The sequence below is a fragment of the Camarhynchus parvulus genome, chromosome 8, assembly GCF_901933205.1.
Source record: "Camarhynchus parvulus chromosome 8, STF_HiC, whole genome shotgun sequence".
Classification (NCBI taxonomy): Eukaryota; Metazoa; Chordata; class Aves; order Passeriformes; family Thraupidae; genus Camarhynchus; species Camarhynchus parvulus.
In genome coordinates, this window is record NC_044578.1 from 5,427,688 (window position 1) to 5,441,612 (window position 13,925).

At 42.7% G+C, this 13,925-nt stretch overlaps 2 protein-coding genes across 6 annotated transcripts; one reads left to right on the plus strand and one right to left on the minus strand.

Annotated features, from left to right (window-relative positions):
* The first annotated feature begins 28 nt into the window (after positions 1 to 28).
* Positions 29 to 7,738, plus strand: CZIB (CXXC motif containing zinc binding protein). Of its 4 annotated transcripts, none has more exons than XM_030953339.1 (8): positions 29 to 188; positions 303 to 376; positions 466 to 522; positions 1,237 to 1,318; positions 1,791 to 1,822; positions 2,250 to 2,327; positions 4,669 to 4,734; positions 5,482 to 7,738. In XM_030953339.1, exons 1-8 carry the CDS (start codon positions 179 to 181, stop codon positions 5,557 to 5,559), a joined length of 477 nt encoding a protein of 158 aa, XP_030809199.1. In that variant the 5' UTR covers positions 29 to 178; the 3' UTR covers positions 5,560 to 7,738. The 4 variants fall into 4 exon arrangements, with proteins under 4 accessions (XP_030809199.1, XP_030809200.1, XP_030809198.1 ...); XM_030953340.1 differs by having other exon boundaries at positions 29 to 184; XM_030953338.1 differs by having other exon boundaries at positions 29 to 184; positions 303 to 386; positions 5,482 to 5,884.
* On the minus strand, positions 6,672 to 12,995 carry CPT2 (carnitine palmitoyltransferase 2). 2 transcript variants are annotated; one of them, XM_030953336.1, is made up of 5 exons: positions 12,847 to 12,995; positions 11,989 to 12,069; positions 11,775 to 11,881; positions 8,865 to 10,169; positions 6,672 to 8,026 (listed from the first exon to the last, which is right to left on the minus strand). In XM_030953336.1, exons 1-5 carry the CDS (start codon positions 12,966 to 12,968, stop codon positions 7,695 to 7,697), a joined length of 1,947 nt encoding a protein of 648 aa, XP_030809196.1. In that variant the 5' UTR covers positions 12,969 to 12,995; the 3' UTR covers positions 6,672 to 7,694. The 2 variants fall into 2 exon arrangements, with proteins under 2 accessions (XP_030809196.1, XP_030809197.1); XM_030953337.1 differs by lacking the exon at positions 11,775 to 11,881 and having other exon boundaries at positions 12,847 to 12,986.
* Between the last annotated feature and the right edge of the window lie 930 nt (positions 12,996 to 13,925).

Sequence of the window (13,925 nt, forward strand, 5' to 3'; positions counted from 1 at the left end):
TTTCCTCCCCTCCCCGCAGGCACCTCCCGCTCCCCGCGCGCGGGGCGCTGGCGGCCGCCATCTCGGCTGAGGGCAGACGCGGCTTCGCGCCGGCCCAGCCGGGCAGGGAGCGTGGAGGCGCCATCTTGGCTGAGGTCACGGCCGCGGGAGCAGGGAATAGCAGGGAATCCGTGCGGCCATGGGGGTAGGTGAGAGCCGGGGCCGGGGCCGTGGGGGCAGCGGGGAGCCTTGGCTGGAGCCCCGCGGGCTGTGGGGGAGCCGGGCCGGCCGGGGCTGACGCCGCTCCGCCGCTTGCCTTGCAGAGGATCGGTCTGCAGCTCCGCGCCACGCTGGAGAACATCACCCGGCTGCGGGCCGAGGGCGAGGACTTCCGATGGTACCTCAAGGTGCGGGGCCGCGGGGCCGGGGCCAGGACCGTATCCCTGATTATTGACAGCTTTCAAACTTCCGATTTGTGTTCTCCAGCTGAAATGTGGGAACTGCGGTGAAGTCTCCGAAAAGTGGCAGTACCTGCGGCTGATGGTGCGTGCGCCTCTCGTAACCTACCTCAGAGCAAAAATGCGAACACAAACCTGCCTCTTACACACGTATCCGCATCAACGATGTGACAGCTTACCCTCTAGATGAGATCGCTTTTTAATAGCGATATGCATTTAGAAAATTGTCATGTTCCATATTAAAATAAGTATTTGGAGAATGTTAATTGACATGTGCCATTTGAATGGTGACGTTGCTAACAGAGTATTACATCTGTTTTAAAAACATATCTGTAAATAAGGTTGAGGCATATTTCTCTGTAGCCTGTTTCTCTGATGCTGATGGAATCCTTTTGGAGAAGGTTAGGTAAATCAAGATGACTTAAGCATGCTAAATCAGCACTTGGAAGCTGAGAAAGCAGGATAAAATTTGTCAGGGATACTTGTCTGTTCTTAGAAACAATCATCCCTTTTTGTTGCATACAGCTGAATGGTAAGATTGTATTTTGAAGAATTAGTAGAGCATGCCTATATGGATAAGACACAAATATCTATTATTCCCTATTTAAAGTCTGGAACAGAATTATTCTTTAATAATTACAGCTTGTTGAATTATTAATCTCTGTAGTTAAAAAAAAAACCTGCCTTGTTGCAGTGTTTTTAAAAGCTAAAGGTTGTTGTAAAACTACCTTACCTTTGCAGAGGTTTCCAGTGGCTCAGCTGAAGTGGTTAAAAATGTCTCTCTTGTCATGGATTTCAGGACAGTGCTCCCCTGAAGGGCGGCCGAGGAAGCGCCACGATGGTGCAGAAGTGCAAGCTGTGCTCCAGGGAGAACTCCATCGGTACGTGCTGGGACACTGACCAGGCAGCATCCATTTCACAGTTTCTCTTTTCGTCCCCATTTTTGCTTGACACCATTTGTATAGAGCTTTCACCAGGGATTTCTGCCCTTGTACACTGGTGCTTGAGTTCCCAACAGGCACTTTCTGGACACCACATTCAGGGAGACAGCAAGGCCTCCTGGTGAGTCCAGCCTTCTGCATGAACAAAAGTCATCTGTGTTGTTATTTTACAAAAGCATGCAAATCTTTGTGGCATTGGTACAGAAAAATGGTGGAGTGTAAACTTCTCAGGAGAAGGGAGAAAAACTGAATTCTGCCTTTCGAAGACCAGCTGCAGGAAAACCTTAAATTTTTCGTGTTTCTTTTGCTTTGTATAAGGAAATTGCTGTGAAAGAAGATCCTGGTGCTTGGTTTGTGCTGAATAAAATTGAAGACATAGTGCCACTAACTTGTATACTTTTTTTTTTTTTAGATATTTTAAGTCAGACAATCAAGCCTTACAATGTAAGTTTGTTTCCTCTTCTATGTGAAAGATAAGCAAACATTAACAGTATTTTGAGTTTTGCTTTATCACCCTCCCTCCCTCAAGAGCACAAAAAGCTGGTCTTGTCTCTGGACAGAAATTGTCTTGTAGACTCCTGCGCAGTCTCAAGTGTAGAATAATTTGATACATTTCAAAAGCCAACACAGAATTGTATCACCCAAATCAGAGGTGATTATATAATGCCCCTCTAGGTTTCCTTTCGAAGATTTCCTCATGGCAGATAAAGAAATTCTAGTTAGTGACCACCTGTGAAATGAGCCCTAGGATTTTGTGGTCACTTGAGGCATCAGAGATGACAGAGGTGCCTTTAAAGCAATCCATTCCTAGACTAATGCTTGTCACTGTCTCTGTTAGATGGAAACTAATGGTTTTCTGACTCAATCATAGGCTGAAGACAGCGAGAAATTCAAAACAATTGTGGAGTTTGAATGCCGAGGTCTGGAACCAGTTGACTTTCAACCACAGGTGAGTTCTTATTTGTGATTTGTTTCTGTCTTTAAAAGCACTTCTTCTAGCGTGATAAAGTACACACTATTTGAAATGGTTCTGGAACATCTTGGACCTTTCCAGATTCCCATCCTTCCACAGTTCCTTGTTTTGAGTTTTTCATTTGACTCAAGAAAAAAACCAAACCAAACCAGAAACTTGCCAAGAGCTAACACAAACAACTGGTATACTCTGTGCCAGTAAAATCTAAAGCTAAGCTCACCTTGGAGTCATACTTAAACTGCCTCACAGGTGACTCAGTGTTAATCTGAATTCATCTGAGAGGTCTTCAATGCTCAGGTCATTGCAAAAGAGAGTCTTTCCCAAAGGCAAAGTGCAGCATTAGACAGAGCACCACTTGCCCCTTGTTGCATTACAGAGCTCATCAAGCTCAGGTTATGAACACACCTCAGTGTGTGTCCTCTAAAAAACAAAGAGATTTTCTTTGGGGTTGACATCACCAGAGCCACAGGAGATGAACACTGGCATTTTTCCATTTGCAGCTTGAGCAGACAAAGCTTGAAGATCACTGGCAGTTCCAGGCTGTGCAAAGCACACCTCAAGGTTCAGAGTTAAAGGATTCTTCAGGGCCAGTCTGCAATGACTCATCTCTTGTGCATGGTCATGCTCTATGCCACTTAACTCCCTGCTATTTTTAACCTATTATTCCAGTTGGATTAGGTCTAAATAGACTAACAAATATAAATCTGACTTATCCTTCTCTCAGACTGGGATGCTGTGCTAAGAAACAGCCCAAAAAAGCTGATCCTACAGAGAATTTGCTATAAATAGAAACCCTGCTGCAGTGAGCTGGGGGAAGTCTTTATTTAAGTGAAGTGCATTTTTTTGATGAATGGTTATTCCTTTATTCCAGAATGGTTATTAGTTTATTCATGCTTGAAAGCTTTGCAACCAGGCTTAGGAATTTGCACTTGAAGAAAAATCTATGGGAAGACTACAAAATGTAGGAGATGTTTATAGCTCTGCATCCTAGCTGTCAATTTTATTTACAGAACAAATACTTCACAGCTATAACAAAAGTTTTAATTCAATATTCTGAGTTTGGTGCACTTGAATCCCTGAAGAGGTATTTCAGTGAATTTTTGGATGCCTAAATCAGTAAATGAGAGTTTCCTGTTGCTCAAGTGACTTCTGCAGTTCCGAACAATTTTGTCAACTGCTTTATATTTGGCATGATCCTAGCCAGCCTGGCTTCTGCACAACCCTGGATCTCACTTTTGATTAGCACTAAACATGGCATGCGGCCATATAATCACTGTATTTTCTCTGTATTTTTGGTACACATAATACAACCACACCTGGAGTGAATTTAAAGTGGCTTAATGCTTGCATGTCTTATTTAAATTATAGTACTTATCAAAAAAACCCCAACAAACCCAACCACCACCACAAAACATTTGAGTGTTAGACAGGAGAAAGTATCCTTTGTTTCTCTCATATAAACCTTAATTTTAGATCCCTTGCAGAAAACCAGGAAGAAGCTACCTTTGATTTTTAGCCACTTGTTAATAAAATTCTGTAGTTAGAATTGACAATGTAAGAAACCTTCCTGCATGCTACAGAAGTGACTGTGATTTTTTAAATTTACTTTTAAAATTAGTAAATCTTACTGTACAGCTTGGTAACTTTGAAGCCTGAAGTGAGAGAGCTGTTCCTATGGAAGATAAACCAGAGCACCTTCCTAGAGCTGTCCTTTCTCCACTCTCTAAAAACAGCAACAGTGATGGCAGTGAAGAACTGTCCCCTGTGAAATGCTTGTTTGGGATACTAATCTGTTCACTCAGCCAGCTGATCCTCCTTACACATAAAGCTTGCTTGTCACTTGTGTGCCTAAATCCAATACAAGCTGCTCCTTCTCTAGAGTGTCTTGGATTCCAGTATTCAAGGCAGAACTATTAGCTTTCTTCCACATTTTCAATTACTTTCCTTGCAATGTATTATGAAGCTAATTTGCCTGTGTGGACTCTGAACACAAAGCTGTTAATAGTAATTGGATGCTGCTACATAAACTTAGGAACTAAGTTTATCTAGAATTGTTGGAAATTGCTGGGAAAAATAGAGGAGCAGTGTTCCCTCATTTTACTCTGGTTCCTGGATTGAATGTTCCCAATGTACAAGCAGGGTCCCAACCTTATACTGACCCCTAACTAGGAAAGAGCTTGCCCATTCTTTCTGCCTAATTTAAAAGAAATACAATACATTTTTGTGCTGAGCTACTTTCTTTAAATGTTTCAATGTTCATATTTATTATTTTGTCAGTACAATATAATTTAAAAAGCTTCTGCAAATGTGTTTGCAGGCAGGGTTTGCTGCTGAAGGCGCAGAATCTGGCACACCTTTCAATGACATAAACTTGTTAGAAAAGGTATGTTGTCTTAGTTTCACTAGCAAAACTACTTACCTAGCTTGCTCTCCCCACATCACTACTCCAAAATACACACCCTAGCCTGGTTTTACTCTTCCTGTAGCCACAGGAGGGCCACAGAAGTAGAGAGAAACTGAATCAAGTATGAACAACTAGCATTACTGACAGTGTCCTTTTAGAAGTATGGATTTGTTAACTTAGCAGCTGACAAAGATTTAAGTCACTCAGGAATTCCGGAAACCAAGAATCTGGAATACTAAATGGCTGTCTAGAAAGATCCCTGCCCATTGTCCCGTGCAGACAGAGGTTGAAAAGTAATACAGACACTGTCCTTCATAGCTCAGGATACTGGCACCTTGCAAATCTTCTTGGGTGTGAGCAGGAATCTCAAGGTCACATCTGTTCCCTCGTATCCTACTTGGCAGGGATCTGCTTGTCTGCTTACCCACCTGACTAGGGTATTGTAAATGATGGATAATCCTTTCACCTGCCATGGCTGCTGTTTGTCCACTACAGGCTGGGGACTACATAAGAAAATAAACCCTAGCAAAATATATATATATAAAAACACTGAGACTGAAGCTCATTTAATTTCAGGTTACTGATCTTGCTACTCTCACCTGTTAAAATGTAACTTCCTACAGATATCTAAGACCCAAACTTTGAGTAACATTTAGTTCCGGTTTGAATTCCAGTCTGTGCATTCTGTCCTTTGTGACTAACACTGTGAAATTTTATTCCTTACAGGATTGGAATGACTATGATGAAAAAACAAAGGAATCTGTTGGAATCTATGAAGTTACCCATAAATTTGTAAAATGTTGAAGTTCATACCTGTGACAAATGATGACATGGTTATTGATGGAGGAGCTGTAAACATCAGATATGCAGCTTCCTTGGAGTTACTTTTTCACATGGCTGCACTTCAGAAATGGAAACCTAAGTTCACAGAATCATTTAGGTTGGAAATGATCTCCAAGACTGAGTTCAACCTTTGACCGACATCGCTGAGTTGTACTTTCCATCCCCAGCATGCCCCAATAAAATATTTCCCATGGAGCACTTGGAGATGGCCTCAGTACAAACTGAAAATAGTACATATTGACTGAACAGTGCCATGGCCCTAATGCTGTGGGGTTTGGGAATTACATGGCTGTGGTGGGCTGTAGCTTAGCTAATAGATTGAGTAACTACTTACACAACTTACAGCCTTAAAGGTTTTAATAGTTGGTCACCAGGAAGTACCTACATTTGATTGTCTAACATAAGCAAATAAAGTCTTCCCACTCAGCACTCCTATCGTGAGGAAATGGCTGCAAGCACTAATAAAGGCAGTGTTGACTCCTCAAAGGAACAGCTACACCTCAAGCAGCTTTCTGCCACTTCAGGTAAAGACTGAGGTGAGTTTTCTGAGAACACTTACTAAGCCTGACTTGCTGCTGACATTTACACAGTTACAATCCTCTGAAAAGCAAGTTATCTTTCCAAGTATGTCATTAAGTAAACCTCGTTTTTAGGTGAAGACAGACTTTGTACTCCTTGGCGAGTGCATTCACAATCCTGCCAGCTGGTCTCATGTTTCAAAGCGAAACAAACCCCACCAAACAAACCCAAAAAGGAAAAAAAAAAAAAAGCCCAGCCAATCTTTAGTGAATTTTATTCAGACTTTTGGTCTGATTATTGTTTCCTGATACATTATTTCTGCATCTTCCCAAATTATCACCTTCCTTTCCTTGTTTAAATGAACAAAAACAATCATGCTGAGTTTTAGAGTAAGTTTTCAAATACTGCTTTTCAGCTGAAAACTAGAACAGCACGTTACAAGAGCAAAGCCTTCAGACTTACATATGAAAGGCTTTCCCCTGCTAGCACTTTTATTTCACACTTCCAGGACAGGGTATTGCTTACACTTATGTGCTAAATTAAAAAGACCCTGGGAGAACCTGGAAACTGAAATACCCAAAGGAAGAGCAAAGGGAAGTAGTTTCTGAGCCTCTGAACCTGATCTGTCACATCCAACCAAGGTGCTCAAGCTTTCCTGCTCTGCTGACACATTTGGTTGTCCATGGCAGTGGGACATGAGCTGCATTTACACAGATGACAGAAGCCACCACCACTGTGCAATTCAGCTCCACAGAAAGACTTGGCCTCCCAGAAGAAAAAGAGCGGAAATCAAGGGGGTGAAAGGCAGGAATTCAAGATCTACATACCAGAGTGCAGAATGCTTGCAGCAGTTTTCTTTCCAACCTTTGTAAGAAACATGAGCTATTGATAAAGGGTCTGTCCATGCTGTATGATTTAGATATGGCAATAAAAGAACTTCGTGGTTATTAATAGACAGCTTTATTAAAATACAGTCTTTTCCAGTCAATTTAACAACCCAGTTGGTGACTGCAGGTTTCTTAAAGCCTCCCACTTCATTTTTTGTGTCTCTAAAAGCTGTTATAGTGGAAAGGCTTCAAGCAGTTGAGGCACAATCAGTTCTGATATAAATTCAGGTTTAAAGAGATAAGTTAGTAAGCAAGCTTACTGCAAGAGTGCAAATGGAACCACTCTTCCATGTTTAAAATTACTGCATGTATTTTTTTAAAACCAAACAGTTCAAGAGCGGTGTCACAGTAGTGTAGTCTGTCCAAACATTCATGGAACACAGGTATTCCAAGTTCATTAACTCAATAAAAATGCTTATTTTAGATTATGTGTTTTAAGAACACATGGATCTGTTACTTAATTTGACATAGTTAATGGCTGCATTTCCTGAATGAATTCAAGGTCTGTAATTGATTTCTTTAAAATGGATAGACACTTCCTACTGAATTTAACAGTATTCAAGTTCAGTGATGATACATGAATCCAGTTAGGCTGGGCAGTCTCATCCATGCTGAACATTGATTAGTATGTCACTTAGACATAATCTGCATTTTGTTCTGCAACTGTAAAGTGTTCCAATGTCTTTATGTCTAACTACCAATTTTCTTGCCCTTCAAAACATTAAAGATATCTTCTAGTGACTTGTGTATACACTGAAGGTATTCTTTACCATTCCTAGTCGGGTAAGAGGAAACATTACAACCTATCCAGTCGTCTTGTACCTGATACCCTACTCCAAAGCCATCAGCCACTGTGGGGCCAAAGCCTCCCAGCTGCACAGCCGGGCTCACCAAGGTGCTGGTGGAAATGATGTTGTGGTTGAGGCGAACGTAGGCCTGGTCTTGATAGAATTGCGGCAGTGGCAGCCCCTTGGACAAGGCCAGGTAGCGCAGGCTGAACAGGTGCCGGTCAAAGCCCTGGCCTGCACAAAGGAAAAACAGGTGTGAGAGAGGTGCCTCACTTCTGTGGGAAGTAAACTCAACTCAGCCACAAAAGAGGAAGTCTGTAGAACTGGAGTTTATTTTTGTACTGATTGGAAATATTTTTCAGACTTTTCATGCCCACGTCCTAGCAGAATGGGGCCTGCCTGTTTTACTGCGAGGCTCAACAGGAGCAGGAGAGCACACAAAAGTGAGTGTTAACAGACAATTTTAATAATACATCACATTCTTTGATTAACTATTTACCTGAACATAGCCAAGTTGTTTAATGCAGAAAAAGCATTCCCTAAAATTTACTAATCTAAAGAGGAAGATCATCTTGCACGAACAAAAGGAGGCAAATTTTAGACTCTATGGGATCATATCCAACAACCAGTTTTACTGCTATCAATTTTAATGCTTCTGGGAAGGACAGTTCAAAAGAAAGCATTTACAAAAATGCCAGGAGTAGCATGGCCAAAAGATGAATTCGATTTGGAAATTGTTAAAGCCTTTATCCCCTGCAGAGATAAGACAGTATCTCCTCAGACTTAAACCAAAGTTCTTGTTCAACATGCACTAAGTAAATCTTCAAAGAGTCCAACTGCTCTAAGGAAAAAACTAAAGTATAAAAAATACTCAACACATGAAAGGTGCTGTGGGAAGCACAGAGGCACTCCTCTCCATCAAGAAATGAGTGAGAACTAGCCTTCTGCTACTGTTTTTGTCAAGTTTACATTAGACATCCATCAGCATTAAAATATTGAGTTGTAAATACTTACAGCAACCTTACAGACATTTTAGTGCAAAAGGAGGAGTGTTTGATGCATTCCTACTTACCCATAGCAGCCTCCTTTGTCAAACGGCCATGGTACTTGGAGCACTCCATTATGAGATTCTGCAGCTCCTCAGTGCTGTGTTTGGAGAGTCCCTTGACAAAGGCTTCAGAGCATTTCTTTGTGTGCACAGAGGCAGGCCGGATGGTTTCTGTACGGCCGTGCTTGAAAGCTGCAGTGCTGCAGGACTCGTACGTGGCCACAGTCTGGTCGTACTGGCGAAGGAAAGCCATCTGGAAGGCCAGCTGAGCCACAGCATCTGGGCTCACCTTTTTCTGCTTTAGAAGCTCCTTGCCCCCTTCTTGGAACTGAATCATGTTAAGAGACAGTGATTCTACAGTGGCATCAAATGTCTGTTTGGCTTTGGTAATCCCTGCTTTTAAGGCATCGTTCAGCTTAAAGTCAAGTTTCTGCACTGCTCTGGAAGAGTCAACCAAAGCAGGCTGGGACTGGGGGCTGATGGCTGGTGTCGTGGTGCTATCTTTAAAAACCTCATTCTGGAACCTCAGCACAGCCACACCATCTCCCCAGGCATGCTCAAAATTAATTCCTGCAGTGCCATCCTTAGTTATGATAAGACTAAAGGATTTGTCATACCAGCGGTTTGCACCATCTCCGTGCAACATAGTGTGGGACAAGTGCACTAAGTCTTTAATGGGAAAATCATCTAAACTTAAACAAAACATGGCAGAGTCTACTTTTTGAAGAGCTTCTTCATTGCCATTTTCCAGTAGATTCTTCCTCAGCAATGCCCATGTATCTCGGTTTTCACTGGTGAGGTAGCCAAGAGGGAAGGCTGGGGCCGGACTGTTGTCACTAAGGATGTATTTCAAGTGTGCTTGTATTTCTGAGGGTTTCAGCATGTTTCCATCTCTATCAATGACATCAAACACATAAAAATTTCCATTTCTCAACACTAGTAAGTGTTTTGCCTTTTCATCTGTATAAAGCTCATCTTTGTTGAGCTTAGGAATCCGTGTAGAATTGAAAAGCCTGAAGTACTGAGACATATCTAGGGGGTAAGCATTGACCATGTAGGCACCAAACCAAGAAACAGAAGAAGGCACAAATCGGATAATTTTTTTAAAGATCTCAGTGTCACTTTTTTTTGGATTGAGGTGAAAAACCTCTGGTTCAAGGTAACCAGCCCTGAAGGTCTTCATAAAACGTATGGCAGAAACAGTCATGTTCGTAGCTCGTATGAGCTGATCGTTGTATTCCGGTTTAGGATCAGGGTTAAAAGACATAAATGGATTAAAATTCAAAAGAAGAGGCTCACGTGCTTTTAGGTACATGTCAAACCAGGGACCTGAAAATTGAGAGTTGAGAAAGAGGTCAGAGCATAAAAGCAGCTTCCTGAGTCAGACAAGAGGGTCACATAGTCCAACAGTGATCATGAATCACACACACTAAAGTGCCTTTAAACAAGACAAACATATGAAATAATTCACCCAAGGCTTCTCCAAACCCCCATTATGAAGAAGGATAGTGTCAGCCAATCATAAAAATACTGGGTTTGGAATAATCCATATCAAGGGTGTCCATGTCATTAGCAACAAGGGCCAACTCCCTGTTTTCTTTATGGCTCAATGATAAACCTTAACTCCCAGGACATAGAGTGCAGCTCCCCAGCTCTATTTTGGTGCACACACCTCTCATTTGGAGTGGTTCATGTGTTTACCTAATCTTACACTATTAATTTCTGCAACTTTCTGTCACTGAGTGCATCTTGCTGAGGTTAGAAGGCTGAACCTTCTACCTGGACTGTAAGAAGGGCAATGGGTAGTTCCAGGGGCTAAGTTACAGCTTTAATTACAAGTTCTCACAGGTAAGTAAGTAACACTCATCTACAGTTTTAAAACCACATCTGTCATCAACATGTAGCCTTTTAACCCCAGACTTGAAAGTCCAGGGTGAAGACAACTCTACATTCTTTCAGAAACCAATTTCAAGTGGAACAGGTCTTTTATGAGTCATAAAGAAGAAAAATAACTGAACAAAAAGCAATACAGACACCCCACCATTCACAGACAAAAAGCAGCACACTGGTTAGCACTGATGAACAACATAAAGCCACCACTTAAAACCCAAGATGTTGTTCAAAGTGAATGGAAAGTAAAATACAACAAACCAAAGAGCAGTTTTTGTGAATTAATCTGGTATTCTCTACAGACTGAGTAGCAGCTAACACCTTAACAGGCAGTCTGAACAGACAGCAAGGATAGAAGTGTATGCACTGGGCAACGTGGAAACTTCTACTTCCACAGGTATTTGACTATTTCCATCTCTGCTGCTATCTAATACTTTCATGAGCAGACACTTGTACTTGGAAGCAATACTAAAGCAGAATAATCAAAAGTAAAAATAATCTATACACATACTCTCCCTCTCCTGATTTGTTTCTATTTATTCTCATTTTCCTATTTTGGTCACTCCTTTTCTTCGACCCTTTAAAATAATATAGTTTTGTAGTTTTAAGGGCTTTTAAGTCTCAACTACTGACCACTTCTGCCTCCCAAACTCAGTTATACTCTGTGACCCCTCCCCTCCCTCAAAGTTTACTTTTCTTGCTAAATAACATGGAATTATTTGGAAATTATTGCTTCAGTTTCCTTAAGGGAAGTGCTAGATAAGCTCCTCTTTAACCTAAACCCTATAAACTCATGAAAAAATACCATTGTTCCAGTATCTATCTACCCAGAATTCTGGCAGAATAGATGACATTAGATAAAGAGCATTGTTCTTTCTACCAGCCTCTGAAATTGCTCAAATACAGCCACAGAGAGTGTTCAGAGCAGGTTATTCCAAGTTTCTGGGCTACTTAAAGTTTCAGCCTCTAATACTTATGGCATCATGAGCAATTATGAAGTAAGATGACCTACAGATTTGTCCTACACCCAGCAGGCCAACGAACCTGTGATGTAACTTGTATGTTTGTTCTGATTGTCTTGAGCAACCAGTTGCTCATGCAGCTCTCTTCCAATCCCCTTTTCAAAGGCATGAGCAAGTTCTTCAGTTTTCCTACAACAATCAAGAAAAGAGTCAAAATGCTGTCACAAGTCCCATTTCTTAAGTTAACACTTGGTTTTGAAGCAGAACATGACACTGCAATGTGTGCTTGTCCATACCTGAACTGCTCATCATTTAAAAGTGGTTTCTGGGCATTCAGGTATCTCTTAATTGTATCTTCTAGCTTGGGAACTGGCAGTCTGCAGGAAGTAGAACACAAAGATGTACACTTGATGAGCAAGGGTATGAATGAAGCCCGTGTTTCTCAGACAGTTATCTCTCTTTGCCTCCTTTCTTCCATATCATTCCTTATACTATTATATATACTATACACACAGATATGCATACAAACACTATACTGTATATACTATTATATATAAATTTGGGTAATACTCATGCACATTATTCAAATGCCTCGTAAGTTTCTTGTGGAATAAGAGAAGCAAGGAATGACGGACACCAGTCAGCACACCATAATATTATTGGGAAATAAGGCAGAAAACCAAACTGACTGTCTTTTTACAAAGGTACTGCAGTGATGGGAGCTCATCCCTCACAGGAAATATAGTGACGGGAATCGCTGCTAGGAGAGGCAGCTCTGTAGAAGGAATAGTTCGGTTGCGAGCCTTGTTCGGGCTCCCCCTCACAGCTGGGTGCTGGACGTCTCTTTCTCACAAGTTTTCTATTCGGCATCTTTGTCAACTTCCTCTGAGCCTGAGTTTTGTTTCTTATAGTACAATCCCGTTACACTCACGGGGCTGGGTGGCAGGCTTACACTGACACTTGGAAAGCCGAACCCGCTTACATTGTCACTTGGAGAGCCGAACCGGCTCCGCTGCAGACAGCGCGTACCGAGCGAGTCGCGCACCGCGGCGCCCGGGTCGGACGTTCCCTCTGCCCTCTCCTCACAGCGGACACCCCAGGCCGCCGCCGCCGCGCCCTGCCCGCGTCCCCCCGGAGCGGCGGCCCCGCCGTACCTGGGCAGGCTCTTCTGGTAGTGCATGGTGGGCACAATGCTGCGGTGCAGGAACTCGGCGGCGCCCGCGCCGCTGTAGCCACGCCGCCCCGGAGCCGCCCTCAGCAGCTGCCGCGCCGCCATGATGGCGTCAGGCTCGCGCACAGCCCCGGCCCCGCCCGCTCCTCCCGCCGCTCCTCCCGGAGCCCCGCCCGCTCCTCCCGGAGCCCCGCCCGCTCCACCCGGAGCCCCGCCCGCTCCTCCCGGGGCCCCGCCCGCTCCTCCCGGGGCCCCGCCCGCCGCTCCTCCCGGAGCTCCCCCCGGGAACGAACGGGAAAAGCGAAGCGTTTTTCTGTTATTCCATTGCAAAAGTCAATCGGATACGTGCCGCTAAGGTAGCAAAGTTACCAGGGTGTAGGGCGGTTCAGCATCAGTCCTCTTACATACACACTAATAAAACGTTCTGATTCATTAATAAAATTTTCTGCAATCCTCTTGTTTTTCTGCAATCCACTTCTTTTTGGTTTATGTTCAACATACGGACTCCACGTATTTTTTCTTTTATTTTCTCCCACTCTGCTTTTTTTTCTCTGTGTATGTGCATCCATATGTCCTACCGACTACACAGGATTGAGATCCTGCCCCCAAAAAGAATAGTTTAATCTCTCCTGAGTTTTTTTTCACTTATACATGAGCATGCAGCAACAAATACTTAATCACGGTATAAAACGTAATATTATAAACACACAACCTTGTTGTACTGTGGGGAATATTTTCCATAAAAACGTTGAATAATCTCAGAATATACCAAAAACTACAGGAATGCTTTCATAAGAAAGCATGGCATGTGAATGGTTATGGTGGTGTATTTTTATCAGACACTCACTAACGTAAAAATCAGCATTGGGATTGAATGCGGACACAGCAAAAGAAAGGAAAGCAATCCCTGTGGCTTAGTCTGATAATCCTCTGAAAGTAAATTGGCCCTACTCTAATCAACATAGTGGTTGGAAGAAAAGTGAAATCATTTCACTTCCAAGATAATAAATGCCCAGTGACAGAAGGTGTCCTTGCATGTTCCAGTCTGTGGGTATTTCCTGT

Excerpts from the sequence above, each read along its gene's own strand:
- CZIB (XM_030953338.1), top strand. Across the intron at positions 387-465 it reads ACTTCCGATGGTACCTCAAG|CTGAAATGTGGGAACTGCGG; the intron begins GTGCGGGGCCGC and ends TGTGTTCTCCAG. Across the intron at positions 523-1,236 it reads GGCAGTACCTGCGGCTGATG|GACAGTGCTCCCCTGAAGGG; the intron begins GTGCGTGCGCCT and ends CATGGATTTCAG.
- CPT2 (XM_030953336.1), bottom strand. The coding sequence starts at position 12,968 with ATGGCGGCGCGGCAGCTGCTGAGGGCGGCTCCGGGGCGGCGTGGCTAC. Across the intron at positions 11,882-11,988 it reads TTAAATGATGAGCAGTTCAG|GAAAACTGAAGAACTTGCTC; the intron begins GTATGGACAAGC and ends TGATTGTTGTAG. Across the intron at positions 8,027-8,864 it reads GACAAAGGAGGCTGCTATGG|GCCAGGGCTTTGACCGGCAC; the intron begins GTAAGTAGGAAT and ends TCCTTTGTGCAG.